Source organism: Lacerta agilis, chromosome 8 (genome assembly GCF_009819535.1).
Source record: "Lacerta agilis isolate rLacAgi1 chromosome 8, rLacAgi1.pri, whole genome shotgun sequence".
NCBI lineage: Eukaryota > Metazoa > Chordata > Lepidosauria > Squamata > Lacertidae > Lacerta > Lacerta agilis.
In genome coordinates, this window is record NC_046319.1 from 46,833,384 (window position 1) to 46,848,480 (window position 15,097).

The 15,097-nt window shown below is 42.5% G+C and overlaps 1 protein-coding gene across 1 annotated transcript in view; it reads left to right on the forward strand.

The window, feature by feature from the left end:
* CMIP (c-Maf inducing protein) overlaps positions 1-15,097 on the forward strand; it is a 151,829-nt gene that overhangs the window by 82,283 nt on the left and 54,449 nt on the right. The window contains 1 exon segment of the mRNA XM_033157201.1: positions 10,094-10,219. Coding sequence (XP_033013092.1) covers positions 10,094-10,219 — 126 coding nt within the window.

Below are 15,097 nucleotides of genomic sequence, written 5' to 3' on the forward strand. Positions count from 1 at the left end.
CCACTGGAATTGATTTGCAATTACAATTTCAAATTTGTAGGGCAGGGTTGGAAGCAGATTTAGGACATTGTTGTACACATCTTTTCTCCAAAATGTAGGGGTTTTTCTCCTCCTCCTCCTCCTCCTCCTCCTCAGAATCAAAACATTTAGAACACTGTGGCAAGAGGTGTAAGATTCAGTTTCTGTTCTTCCACACCACAAAAACTCAAGAGCCCCAAAGTTTTGTTTCCAAGCATTCAAAAGAGCAGCTGCAGTTTTGATCACCGAATGTAGAATGGTGTAGATCAGGGGTAGCCAATGGGGTGCTGTCCAGATATCGCTCCCATGATCCTTTACAGACACCCATGCTAGCTGGGTCTTATGAGAGCTAATGTCTAACAACATGGGGGGGGCACATTGGCAACCCTTGGTATTGAATTAGCCACCTGGCCCCAACATTGGGCTCAGCTAGGGATTGGGGTGGGGATTCAATTCAGTTAATAAATAAAGACCAACCTACTTAATTCACACTTTCTGATGCAATACAAGAACTGAAACATAGCCATCCTTCCAAATTCACACTTCTCTTAATTTTGCATAGCAAATTTCTGGTCAAGTAATGCATACACTAGGGTAAAGTGTGCATATACTGTACATGCATATAGTAGTGGAAACAACATTAAAAATGCATTATATTAGGGGAAATTGCTTTGCAAAAATGTGTATATTGACTGATAAATTTTCATGAGGACTTTGAGTAATAATAATAATAATAATCTCAAAACTGATGCAGAAGTGTGGAGAACTGAATTTAACTCCCTTCTCAGAATCAAACCATTTATATGAGAAACAGAGGAAGCAAAAGCAACCTATTTCCCCATGCCTAATCCTCGGCTTTTGTCAGTTTTGCAAGGAATGAAAATAAGGGTGGCATTCCATATTTCATATCCCCTTTTCACCCGGGAATATATTAAGGCAGATGACTCCCAAGCAAGCAAAGGTTTGCTGGCCTCAGCTTTTTTTTGCATTTGTTGCCACAGAAGCCCCCAAGTACAAAGCAGATGAAATAGCTCTTTGTCGCCATGGGAATCAAGCCTAACTCTCTGTTTGTTTTCGCTCCTCTTGTTACTGTACAATTTGAGAGTGAGGATAAAGAGCTGTCTTTCTCTCCCCCCCCTCTCCCGCTCCCTTGTTTTCTTTCCCTGGGAATACAGGGCTTTGGCAAGGCACTACCTCTGTGAGGGATATTCTAGGTAATTTTTCCTGATGACAGTTACCACCTTATAAAGCACCTAAAAAAGGTATGAGGCTGGTATATAGAGATGAAAGTGAACAAAATGGGCCAGCTGGCTCCATCAGGACAATGGAGGTTGGATTTCCAAGCTGCCTGTCTGCTTCGTTCTGGTGAAGGAGGCAGCAGAAGGAATGCCAGGCCCTGGTGTTTTTGGACTGTATCAGCCCCAACTGGTATGGCCATTGTTCAACAATGGTGGAAGTTGTCGTCCAATAACATTGGTGTGTCTGTGTGTGAAATTGCCTATCCCTTGGCATAAGGCAGAGCTTGCCTGCAGGCTTATACTGTAATAGACACAATATTAAAGGAAATGGGCAAGGGAGGCTCCCCCTGCCCCCGTAATGCCTAATAACTCATGAACATCTGGCAAAACTGATGTGCAAGAGATTCAGCGGGGTTGGGAGTGTCCTCCTATATTCAATACATTATTGTCTTCTGGAACATACTAACACTAAATGTTGTGATGGCCAGATGGTACAGATGACTTCACAAGAGATTAGACTAATTCACTGAGGTCGGTGAGTTTTATCCACAGCTGTTAATGTTAGCCCTATTGCGCCTACAGGAATTGGGTTGGAAAATGGCTAAGCCCGTTGAACTTAGGCCCCATTGAAATTAATGGGACAAGTCAGCCATGGCTTAGCTGAAGCCCCATTGAGTTCATTTGGAACTAAGTGAAAGTGAGTTAGTCTGGATCCAATAATTGTTTGCATCATCAATGCTCACGGTCATAGAGTTTCTCCACTTGAAAGAATTCTTACAACATCAGGTTGAAATCCTTTTGCATCATCTGTATTTCTGAACTTACACATTTCTGGGACTGGCTGTCCCATTTCCTTGTCTATATATTTTTATTTTCTTTCAACTCCTGCGTGGGGCAGACATTCTGTGATGCAGTGATCTTCTAGACCCTTGAACAAACAGCTCAGCTTCCTTAGTATCCGAACCAGTCATGGGGAAACTATGACTAAGATCAGCAAGAGGAGAGGGGAAGATACAAATCAAATAGATACAGAATAGTAGCTTGAATATAGCTCCAATATATTCAGACCCAGCCCCCCAACGTGATACTGTACATGGAATTACAGCAGCCTTGGCAGCCTATAAAGCCCACAAGTATGGTGTGGTGATTGGGAAATTTAAAAATCTTTAATGCTTTATTATGTTTTGATATATGTTGGAAGCCGCCCACAGTGGCTGGGGAAACTCAGTCAGATGGGTGGGGTATAAATGATAAAATGATGGTGATGATATTATAATAATAATTTATTATTTATACTCCGCCCACCTGGCTGGGTTTCCCTTGCCACTCTGGGCGGCTCACAACAGAATTAATAATAATAATAATAATAATAATAATAATAATAATAATAATAATAATGCAATAAAACATCAGACATTAAAACTTCCTTAAACAGGGCTGCTTTCAAATGTCTTCTAAAAGTCAGATAGTTGTTTATTTCCTTGACATCTGATGGGAGGACATTCCACAGGGCGGACGCCACTACTGAGAAGGCCCTCTGCTTGAAAAACATAGGCCAAAGGTAGTCTATAACAATCAGCAATAAACTTAAGCCCTTTTTTTCTTTTGAAAGATGGAGCTAAAATATTAAACAGGTGTACAGGCAACTTCCAATTTACGCAGGGGTTACGTTTCAAGGCACTGCACATTTAAGTGAAATTGCATATATTTGAAACACCATTGGCAAATGGTCAGGGATGTTGGGAGTTCCAGTCCAAAAGCATGGGGGGGGCACCATGTTGGCTACCCCAGAGTACAGGATGACTTGGACAATATGTGTATCAAATTCCACCTTTCTGTATAGTTTTAAAGCACCTTAACTGCTACATTCCTTCCAGACCTACTGGTTCAGGAAGTTACACAGACACATATCCCACTTGTGGACATGGCTATGTAATTAACTGGGGTTTCCTGGGCTTTATGGTGGAATAGACATGCACATTTGTAGCCACTTTATTTTTTTTTTTTATAAGAATTTATTGACCCTTTTCTTATAACAGCATATACCCACACCCACACCTACAATTAAACAAATACAAAACAAATACACTGATAAAACAAATACAAACAGTGTCAAGTTTTCTTGTTGCATCTTTTCTTTAAAAAGAAAATTTCTATTTCCATATCTTGACCATTGACTTCCCCTGCCCTTTCTCCTTCGAGTTCATATCCTTAATCTATTTTATAACCGTTTCTCCTGAAATTCAAATTCAATTATATAGTTACACACAATTATATATTCAACATTTAACTAACAATGCATCATCGTAGTAATATCTCATCATAATTCTTCTTCCATTAAAATCTTCACCAATCATTTATATCATATCTATCTCTTCTATCCTTTAAACTGCTGCTAATAACATAGTAACTCAAAATATCTCCTTTCATATTCAAACAAAAAATAAAACAGAAAGATTGTTGACAGTATTCACCCTCCCATTTCAAAATTCCATGACAGGCTACTTCAAATTTTACTTAGTATTTCACCCCACACCCCCTCTGTCCATTATTCTTCTCCTGGTGGCATCAACACTGAGTTTCCCTGCAGCTTCCCTCTCCAAGCGTCCACAGATCCAGGCACAATCCAAAACTCTCCTTGCCACGAGCTCCAGGATGTCCATCTCGTCGTCTCTCAGCTTCTCCGGTTCTTTGTAACATTCCTTTTCTTCTTGTAAAAACCATAATTCTCTGTCCCTGGCCCCCGAGCTCACACCTCGGGGACTGGATATAACAAATCTTACCGTCGCCTTGGGACTGCCACCCCCAAAAGGCGAGTTTCTTCTCCGAAGTAGCTCACTCATTTCTCTCCATCTTTCCAGACATCCTCTCAGCTCTTTGGCAAGACCTTCTTCCAAAGTGTTAAAAGTTTTAAAAGCCTCCTCTGTGGGCAATTGGTTCTCTTTCAGACCCCCACACAAGACTTTGACTTTCCTGTACAGCAGTTCCACCTTCAAAGCAGTGAGCCTCTGTTCGTCCGTTAGTCCAGAGTTCAGTACCAGTTCAAGGACGAAGCCCAGCATACTGGTAGAGGGGGAGGAAGTGGGTATCAGATTTCTACTCCTGCCTCTCTGTTCGTCGCCATTTTCCTAAACTGGAGCGCAGATACCGCAACTTTAAATGGAGATATTTTCCACTAATTTACTTCCCAAGAAAAAAGTTTGCCAGTCTCATGTATCAATTTTAAGTACATTGAAACAGTTCTGTAGCAGCAGTTACTCAGATTGGTTAGCTTCTTTAACTCGAAGGGAAGAAGGCAGGCTGCCTTTCTCCTTCCCCCCGGATCGTTCCAAAAGCTCAGTTCCTGGTCAAATTAATTACTCACGACCACCGGGTTCCTTTGGCTCCATTCTTCAAAGGTAGAACTAAGACGCTCACCGCGGGCTTTGTCGCCGCATTTGCATCCCGGTTGGGGCATATCCCCGTAAGCCCGGCTCCGTTGTCCCTTCACCCCCACTCCCCCTTTACAGGGGGGGCAAGGGAAGGGTTCGGAGCCTCCGTGGGCGCAGCCGGGGAGCCCAGGGTGCGGGACGCTCTTCCCGCACCCCAACCGGAGCCCCGCTTTGCGGTTGCGGGGCTCCTAACCCCCGGGATGGATCGGGCGCCTCGCAGCCGAAGCAGCCCCGACCACCCGCTATGGCGTCGCCAGCCGGAAGTCCATTTGTAGCCACTTTAAATGTGATGGGTATGATTTCGATCTCTTAATTCAATATTGAATTTCCGGAGATCTTGGTTTTTCCAGGAATGTCTTTGTTTCTATTCAGCTCTTCTTAAAAACCAGTGTGGTCACAGGAGCCATTAGGGCACGGGTTGGGGGACCCTTTTCAGCCTGAGGGCCCTCTGGAGCAACCTTCCAGGGGCCACATGCCAAGGGTGGCTGGCACCAGGGGCAAAAGTGGGCAGAGTAATGCATGTGTACAGTAGCTACTTTCCAGCCATGCAAAAACCAGAGGTTTCTGCGTAAGCACACCTCTCCATTCAGCAAAGCATAACAGCTAGGCAAAAGCACTTGAGGAGGATGGGGAGCAGGGCCTGAGGAGGTACAGAGGTGTGTCCTGGAAAACAGCATGGCTTGGGAAGAGTCCTGAAGGCAAAATAGAGAGAAGCCTAGAAGGCCACATTTATCCACAAGCCTGAGATTCCCTGTCTTAGTGCTACAGCATTGGATTTGGATTGGGGAGACCATGAAATTCTCTGGATGGTCTTGGGCAAGTTGCCATGCCTTACACCTAACCCAATAGTGTTTTTAATTAATTAATTTTTTTTAACGTGTTTAATTTTTTTTTTTAAAAAAATATATTTTAAAATACAGTATTTTTTTAAATATACAAGGCCTTTTACAGTGTCTTTCTCTTTTAATCCTTGCAGCTCTTCTTGTTCTGTATTTATACATTTGTTGTTAACTGAATTTTAAATATTGTTTTATTTCTTGTTGTGGTCCATGCTTAGGACTTTTGTTTCAGGGCAGGCTATAAATACTTCAAATTAATAAATGGAAGACTGAGAAGAGACAGAGAGAGAACAAGATTTGTAGACCAGCAGAGAGATATAATTACAGGTGGCAACCATTTTGTGCACATCCAATTAACACATGGGCCCTTTTGGATCTGGATGAGGGCACAATGGGGTTGGGGTGTAATGGGTTGGGGTGGGCTTAGGCATGCTCCACTGACATGCACATGAGCCAGGAACGGAAGCCGCCCACAAAAATGGTCACCTCTTGTATATATAATTCTTTTTTTGCTTCTCCCTGGCAGCCATCTTGTGCTGCCACCCATAGAACTTCGATCAGGAAAGGAGTACTGTACTAGTACCTCATTTTTTATCAAAAAAGAGAGCACTGAATATCTATCTATCTGTATGTGAGACTGTGTGTGTGTTTGGAGAGCAAGATAGATAGATATACATACATACATACATACATAAATTTGGGTTCCGGGTGGAGTTAGAAGCAGGTAATTGATATGGAAAGGTTGAAATCACTACTGTGGAGGACTCGTTCATATCAGATATCCTGTTTTTTCCCTTCATTTCTTTAACTTTCCATGGAAACAACTGGACAGAATTGCTGTGTAACACTCTATACTGTTGCCACCTCCTGGAATAATTCTAAGGAAAAAAAGAGGCTGGCTGTTCCACTTGGGTACCAAGCACATCACACAGATTCCAAGTCTATGATTTATGCAATCTTTTGGCATTGTGGTTGTCATGAGCCAAAGACATCCCTTGGCCTCAAAGCAACAAAGATTTATATGTCAACAATTTATAAATCTTTCTGAAACTGAAAGAAATGCAAGTGTTTCTTTTTTTAAAAAAACAAACAAACACAGTTAACTAAACTAAACATTATGTGGAAAATACGTTAGGAAGGAGGCCATTTCTCAGTGGTTAAAGTGCATAAAGTGTAAGTGTGTGTGTGTGAGAGAGAGAGAGGGAGGGAGGGGGGGAGACAGAGACTGAGACTTGGGCAAGACCACCTAGTAAGCTTTATGGCTGAGATATGAACCCAGAATTCAGTTGCAGGTTGACAGCCTGCTCATCATAGCACACTAGCTGTCAGTTAATCTTGTGAGTGGGAAACTCCCTTAAAATTTTACACTGTCTTTTGCTCTCCTTCATTGGAAGTCTTCAAGCAGAAGCTGGATAAGCCCATTTGTTAGGAGTGTTCTGCATTTTCTGTGTGTAGCAAATGGTCTGGAAGCTCCCTTCTACCTCTTTCATTCTATTACCTTTTGTAGTTTCTTAGCCCTGCAGAGTTTTTGTTGTTCAGTAGATACGTTTTGGTGAGGGGTGTCCCGAAAGCTCATACGTGTACAGTGGCTTTTTCATTTGTTGCATCTTCTTAAGGAAAGCACACACACACACACTAACTGCTTACTGCCTGGATTGCTTGTTTATGAAAGCACAATGATTCATGCTGATTGGCAGTGCCATTCCTAGGCATCAGAACTAGTTTGTGCTTGATTCACATCCACAGGTTTTCCTTTAGCTCAAACTGTTTCTGGCACAGGATCCATCTTGAGCACTGCTCAACAAGTACATAGGAATGGGAGAGTGGTTTGAATCACTACTCATGTCCCTTATTGAAGGGTTGTGTGTGTGTGCATTGAAGGTGGTTTTGTTCTTGAATCTGAGAGGTCTGTAGACGCACTGGAATTAAGTTAGACATGTCTATTAAGTTAAGTGGGTCTACTCTTGAGTAGGACTAGCATGAGATTCAACCCATAGGTTTGTTCTGTGGTTTACATCTTATGGTTTGTTTGGGAGGGATAAATGATGAGCCAAACCAAAGTTTGGCTCAGGGCAGCGCAGCAGCAAAATAGTAGGGGAGCAGTAAAGTGCCTGCAATAAGTAGGCAAACAAACAATCAAACAAACGAAACAACCTGCCATGTCACCTCACAGTTGAAGCCTATAAGGAAACTCCAGTTTCCCTGTGTTTTTCATCATGGTCTCTATGGGACCCAATGAAAATGCATCAGAGATGGCAGTTTAAGCCAGCTAGACTGAAGCATATACGGTATCTCCTTTGTTTTCTAAATACTGCAAATGCAAATCACTTCTCATCTTGAGCATTCTATATGGACTTTGCAGTCTTGGGACCAACTTGTTCATCAAAATCCTGGCAGCCTAAATTACTTTTTAAAGTTTGAGAGAGTGGGTAACATTTGAGGCACTCATTAGACTAAAGGAAAAACGCTCCCCCTCCCAGAAATGTTCCACTGGTATTTATTGCCTCCTGGTGCTCTTATGTTTTTAGATAACATCTCCTGAGCAAAGCAGACCCTAAGCATGCTGCTTTTATATTCTTCAGTGTTCATAATGTTGCAACCGTTGATCACCAAAGGATCTTGGGTCTCTGGCTTCCTGTGAGAACGAGATAATTGCTCTCTAGCAGGTTGTATATGACGTGGGTTATCAGGAGAAACCCCTGAGACTTCAGTCGCGAGTGTGGAATGATATTGTGGGTAAATGAATAAACAGAAGGTTATCCAGCTTCCTGCAAAACAGTTGCCTTTGTTTGAAGGAAGTGGGGAAAATAAGGTGTGTGTCCCCACTCCCCCCCCCATACACTGTGTGCAAATACGGAAATTATAACACAAAAATATTATTTAGGAAATACCACTTAAGAGGTTCTCAAGCCAGGAAGAAATTATGTGATTGCAGAAAAACAAAAAAAACCCGCCCCCAAACTAAAAACTACCACAGCCTCTCAAAAGTAAAAATATGATACTGTGTTGTGTGTCTTTAAATATCAGTGGTATAGTGGTACCTCAGGTTAAGAACTTAATTTGTTCTGGAGGTCCGTTCTTAACCTGAAACTGTTCTTAACCTGAGGTACCACTTTAGCTAATGGGGCTTCCCGCTGCCGCCGTGCTATTTCTGTTCTCATCCTGAAGCAAAGTTCTTAATCCGAGGTACTATTTCTGGGTTAGCAGAGTCTGTAACCTGAAGCGTCTGTAACCCGAGGTACCACTGTATTGCAGCAGGGATTTTCTATGCATGCCATGACAACATAGCGCAGCCTGGTGCCCTCTGGATTTTTACACTACAGTTTCCAGTTGACTAGGCTATAACTTTTCATCCTGGTTTGCTAGCTTTTTGTTTCCAAGGAAACTGTTTCATTAAGCAGTGACATCTCCCACCTGTTGCACAGTCCATCTTACACACTTCAAGATCCTGTCACCTTATTCTGCTGCAGGATTTCTGCCTGGAGTTAGAATGGTGTCGAACACTATAGCTTTTGGTTGGTGAGTTTCTCACAGGATAGGTATGTCTAGCTGGTGCTGACTATGGTTGGTGGGGAAAGTTTTTTTCCAAGGCTATTGTGGAGAGTGTATTGGGGTGGAATTAACCTTGGTGGGGGATGGGACCCTGTGGGCACCAGGGAAGGCCTCTGAGGGCACATGGGCATCCCTGGGCAGTGTGATGGCAACCGTATGTATACATTGGAGGAATTTGGAAGGTAACTGCATTTCTTACTACCTTCCTGAGCCAAGGCTTGCTTGCACACCAAGGTCCTACTTTTATGGTTAACTGTAACCTGCATTTTATTTTTAACAATTGTGACTCACACCTGCTTGCAAAGATGTCATGGAGACCCCTGCAGGGAGTGGAGGTTTGCACTGATGGAGAAGGGGCTGCAGCTTGCACCTGGGCTGCCTTGGCTTCCCTATATAAATTGTGAAGCTGCCTGCCACATGTGCAAATGCCGATCTCTGCCAAGTGGGTGGGATTCGTCTTCGGAGGCCTAAGAATTGCTGACAACTTTAATGTTTGGCTATCTGGTATGTGTTTGATCCTGCTGCTTTGTAATGGCGGAACAAAAACAGGAGGGAAGAGATCCTTTTGAGATTCAAGATTTGTTTGTGAGTCTTGGGGCATTTTAAATATTGCTAAGATTCATACTTGTAAGAAATCATTGATTTCTTAGCACTTCCTGTTTTTTCATACCCTGCTTGTAAATGAAGACAGGCTGTGTTGCTTCACCAGTGCTACCCTTACCTAAACTTAGCATGTATGTATGTCTGTGTTTGTTGCTTAGTTAGCGCAGATGGGGGCAACTTTGTTCATCCCCTCCCCCAACAAATATAAAATAGTAGAATACTTCATAAACCCTTTCTTATGTTTCTCTATCACATTGATTTGGGCAAATGGTTTCTTGCAAAGAACTGTATTTTTCATGACTAAACCCTTAGTGAGAACTACTTCTTCTTCTTCTTCTTCTTCTTCTTCTTCTTCTTCTTCTTCTTGATGTGCTAAGCTAAATCTCTTTTATCTCATTTGTTTTTCCTGCAGCCAACCGGGTACATGGAAAACTCAATTTCCTACAGCTCAATTGAAGATGTACAGCTGCTCTCTTGGGAGAATGCCCCTAAGTATTGTTTACAGCTCACGATCCCTGGAGGCACAGTCTTGTTGCAGGTACAGTAACCGCAAAAAAACAAAACAAAAACAAACCCTGCTCCCTGCTTTCCAGTACTGAATTCAATTTCTCTGTTTGGTGAACGCGAGGATGAACTGATGATCATTGCCTGTGATTGGCTTTTGTTATTTACTAACAGATTTGTGCCAGGATGAGAAAGCTTTTTGACCCTTTGGGGAAGATTTTGGTTGCCCTGAGATAATAGTACCAAGTAAACATCTATCTGTGGCTGGTGGAGAAAAGAGTTTGCCATTAAACAGAGATGGTTTCGACCATTCAGTTTGAATTCCTAAATTGATGGAGAGGGTATAATAATATAATAATAATAATAATAATTTTATTTATACCCCGCCCTTCCCAGCCAGAGAACCGGGCTCAGGGCGGCTAACATCAATTAAAATCACAACAAAAAACATAAAAACGATCAATTTAAAATAACAGATTAAAATACAAATTTAAAATTCAATTAAAACTGCAGGTCTCAATTTCAAAATAACCCACCAATAAAAGATGAAGCATAAATATTAAACAGAAACCAACCCAAAGGCCAGGTGGAACAGCTCCGTCTTGCAGGCCCTGCGGAAAGATGCCAAATCCCGCAGGGCCCTGGTCTCCCGTGATAGGCTGTTCCACCAAGTCGGGGCCAATATTGAGAAGGCCCTGGCCCTAGTTGAGGCCAACCTAACGTCTTTGTAGTGTGAAGGTGAACATTGGGACATGCACCCCATCCCTTACACAGTACATATCCATATATTCATATACATCTACACATCTGTTTCATACACAAGACACACATCCATTCCTCCCCCCCCTCCACACACTCTAGTCACTCTCTCTTGCACGCAAGCACACATACACCTATTCATTCACACAGACTTTTGCTTTTCCTGCCCATCTGCAGTCTCCAAGAAGACTGTGCAGCAATTACCCTTGCAGAAATCCTTCCATTGGACTCTCTGGAATTTTTCCCCCCAGGCCTCATTGCTGAGCAAGGGCAGGGCCAGGTGGGGAAGCTGTGGGCCAGGTGGGGATGCCCTCCTGCCAGTAACTGGTCCACAGACCACAGAATGAAGCTTTCCCTACTTGGCAGAATTTCAGCCATCAAAATGAATATACTTCTAAAAATGTTGTTTTTATACCAGTCAATCCTGATTAATTAGCTGCCTCTAAGAATGGAAAAAAGATACCTCTAAATTGGTCTGGCAGGGGGGGGGGGAAAGCCATGAATTAAACAAAAAAAATTGATATATACAAAAGAAAAAGGAAGTTTAGCCCTGCATTTATGTTATGAGGCATCCTGTTTGTGTTGGTTAAGGGAATGGACTGTGTTGGAAAATGCACACATTTTAGATTTGGAAGGTCATGATTTAAAATTTGGCTGGTATGCATGTCTTTGGTATGGGAAAGCTAAAATTTATAAAAGTTTTATAAACCACGTCATTAGGAGAAATCTGTATTGAGTCTGGGAGAAATATAACAATTTGTTAGAAAGAAAAACACCTTTATGGTTATCCCCGATTGAAGCAATAACAATTAAGAGAATCAACATGGATAGACAATGGGCCACGTATAGAGACTTGTTGGACTTTACAGGGAGTGAACCCAAATTGAAACCAATGGAAGATTTAAGGAGCCAAGTTACAGATTGGTTACAATACCACCAGTTACACAGTATGTTTAAATTGGATAAGAAATATGGGGTTTGGGACCAAAGTTCACAATTTGAAAGAGAGTTAATACAGAATAAGGATAAACCATTGTCTAAAATATATAAATTACTACTGGAATGGGAAACAAAAGATGAGCTGGTTAAAGCCTCAATGACACACTGGGCACAACATAGACCTAAATCTTAGGAGAAACTTTGGAAGAATGATTTGAAATTTACTGCATGCTATACTTTCAAAAAGAACTATATGAACATGATTCATAGATGGTATCTAACACCAAGTAGATTGGTTAAGAGGTATAAAGCAGAATCAGATCTGTGTTGAAAATGTAATGAAAGGGAGGGAACTTTTTTCATATGTGGTGGGTATGCAAAAAGGTTAAAGAATATTGGGAAATTATTTACAATGAGATAAAAATTTGTTTAAAACAACTTTCCCAAAAAGGCCAGAGGCATTTTTGTTAGGGATAGTACAGTCGGAAGTTCCAGGGTATCAGAGAAACTTATTTATGTATGCAACAATAGCAGCTCGTGTTCTGTTAGCCCAAAAATTGAAAGTGAGAGTGGTCCTGAGTAAGGAGGATTAGCAACTTAAATTGATAGTATATACGGAACTAGCGGGTTTAACGAATACAGTCATACCTTGTGTTGCGTACGCTCCGTGTTGCGTACGTTCGAGTTACGCACCTGCGCGACCTGGAAATCCTCCACAGAGTGCGCGCGATGCGCGGGTGCGCAGAAGCACATACGTACAAGCGCAAAAACCTACAAACTTCTGGGTTTTTTCTTTTTTTCTTTCATTTGTTCTTGTGGCGCGACCCGGAATGGATCGTGTACGTAACACGGGGTACCACTGTAATTAAGAGAACAAGAAGAATATTCATTTAAAGAGGAATGGAAATCTTTGCTGATTATATGGAAAATAACTGTACACATTTGAAAATGCTGGTAACATTAAGATAAATTCAACAGTTTAACTAATAAGATGTAAAATTGGAGAGCTGACAAAAATGGACATAGCAAAATATGCAGGAATAATAGTTAAATAAATGAACCAGGGAAGGGGAACAAGGGAAGTCATGGATTATATGGTATTATGTAAATGTTTCTTTCGAGATGTTAAAATGCAGGGGGCGGGCGGGTAGCGGTGGCAGCGGCAGCGGGATGATGAGCGGTGCGAAAAGGCTGGCTCCAGAGTGGGGCTGCTTAAAATGGCGCTCAGCCAACTGTAGCTCAACAAAGCCCAGCCCTCTTCCTCCTCTAGGCAGGGCAGGGAGAAGCCAGGAGGCGGGAGGGAGGAGGCGCCACCGCAGTGTGTGTGTGAGGCGGAATGGCGCAGCCCAATCAGAATCAGATTCACGCCAATCCACACAGCGATTCCTGGACCGTCCGCGGGCTGGATCCAGAAGGCAATTGGGCATGACCTGGCCCATGGGCCTTAGTTTGCCGACCCCTGCTTATGAAGAACAGTCACTGGAAATTGAAGGAGGGGAGACTGCTCTTGTGCTCAGGTCTGGCTTGTAAGCTTACCCCATAGCCATCTCTGATTGGCCACTGTGAGAAGATGATGCTGGATTAGATGGGCCACTGGCCTGATCCTGCAGAGCTCTTACCAGTAAGTTCTTAACATCTCATTCAATACCATTCACATATCAATTGTAGTGAAGAATTAAAATTCCAGATCTGCTCCAAGTTATTTCCAGAATAACTTGGAAATAACTTTTAAAAAATGATTATATAATGATTTCACACTTAAAAAAAATCCTTATCCTTCTGCATTCTCATTTTCCCCCCTAGTTTGATTTTTTTTTTTAGGGGAGTTGTTGGGATAAGGAGGGGACTGTTTATGGTGAAAAATGATAAAACAACCTTTAATTCAAAGCCTCTGGCCAAGTATAAAGGGAGTTTGGCAGGCCTGGTAGATTTTTATCTGCTGCGGACTGCTGTGTTTTGTTGCTGTTGTTCTGAAAGCAAATTAATAGCAGTCGTGAGAAATGGGCATCAGAAAAGGAATGATTTGCTCAGATGTTTTCCTCTTGGGGACCTGAGGTCATAATATTGTTTCATCAGCACCGATAATGGAACTGAATGGATTCTGGGCTGCCAGGAATGTTTATGTTGGACTCCTCTAGCAGAGGCTGAATGGGGCTCCCATACAGAATAGCTGGCGTCGCAGCACAGACACAATTGCTCCCGTGTGTTTTCACTCAGAGCTGTTGCGTCTGGATCTGTGATGCGTGACCGTCTGCGGATGCAGCTAAAAGAATGGGTTTTCCCTTTGCAAGTGGGTTCTGCTGGATAGAATCTCGGTGCTCGGCAAGCCAGGAGTAGAACACTAAAATAGAAGCCAATTACTTGGGGAATTCAGATGGAAAAGCTATATTTAAGCCATGACACATTGAAGAAGGTAATTAGGCAAAGGTATGTTAGACAAGGAACGCAACAGCTTCTCTTTCTCTGTGGCAAAATGGAAGGTAAGGGTGAAACTCTGGACGTCAGGTCAGAATTCTGTGTTCCTCTACACTTCACAGTGTGTATGCACTATGTATCTCAAGAATCGGGAGCCTCAGGCCCTCCAGGTCTTTCTTTCTGGCCTTTGAGGTACAATTTTCATGCCTTGCTCTTGGCACTGTTGCCTCTGGCTCTGCTCACCATTGTCATGTCAACTGCAGAAGGTTCCTGGGAAGGGAATGAAGCCCTTGGGGTGGAAGAGGTTCACCCCTGAGATAGAGAAAGAGAAGCTTTGGGTTGAAGCCAACTGATTTCTACTCAGAGTAGACCCATTAAAATTAATGGGCCTAAGTTAGTTGTGTCCATGTGGCCTGATTAACACATAGTGGCGTTAAAACATTTGGGAGGTCAATTTTTTAAGAAATCCATTTGTATTTAAAGATGTAGCAACACAATACAAACATCAGACTTAAGATTCAGACTAGGCTATTGCAGTGTTGTTGTTGTTGTTTTTTAAAAAAGTGACAAAATCTTTTTTGAGGAAGAAGCATAGCTCATGGTAGAGCATCTGCTTAGCATGCAAATGTTCCCAGGTTCAATCCTTAGCATCTCCAGGTAGGGCTGGGAAAATGACTCCTGCCTGAAACCCTGGTAAGTCGCTGCTAGTCAGTGCAGGTATTAATGACCTAGATCAGGCATAGGCAACCTCGGCCCGCCAGATGTTTTGGGACTACAACTCCCAAGATCCCTAGCTAAC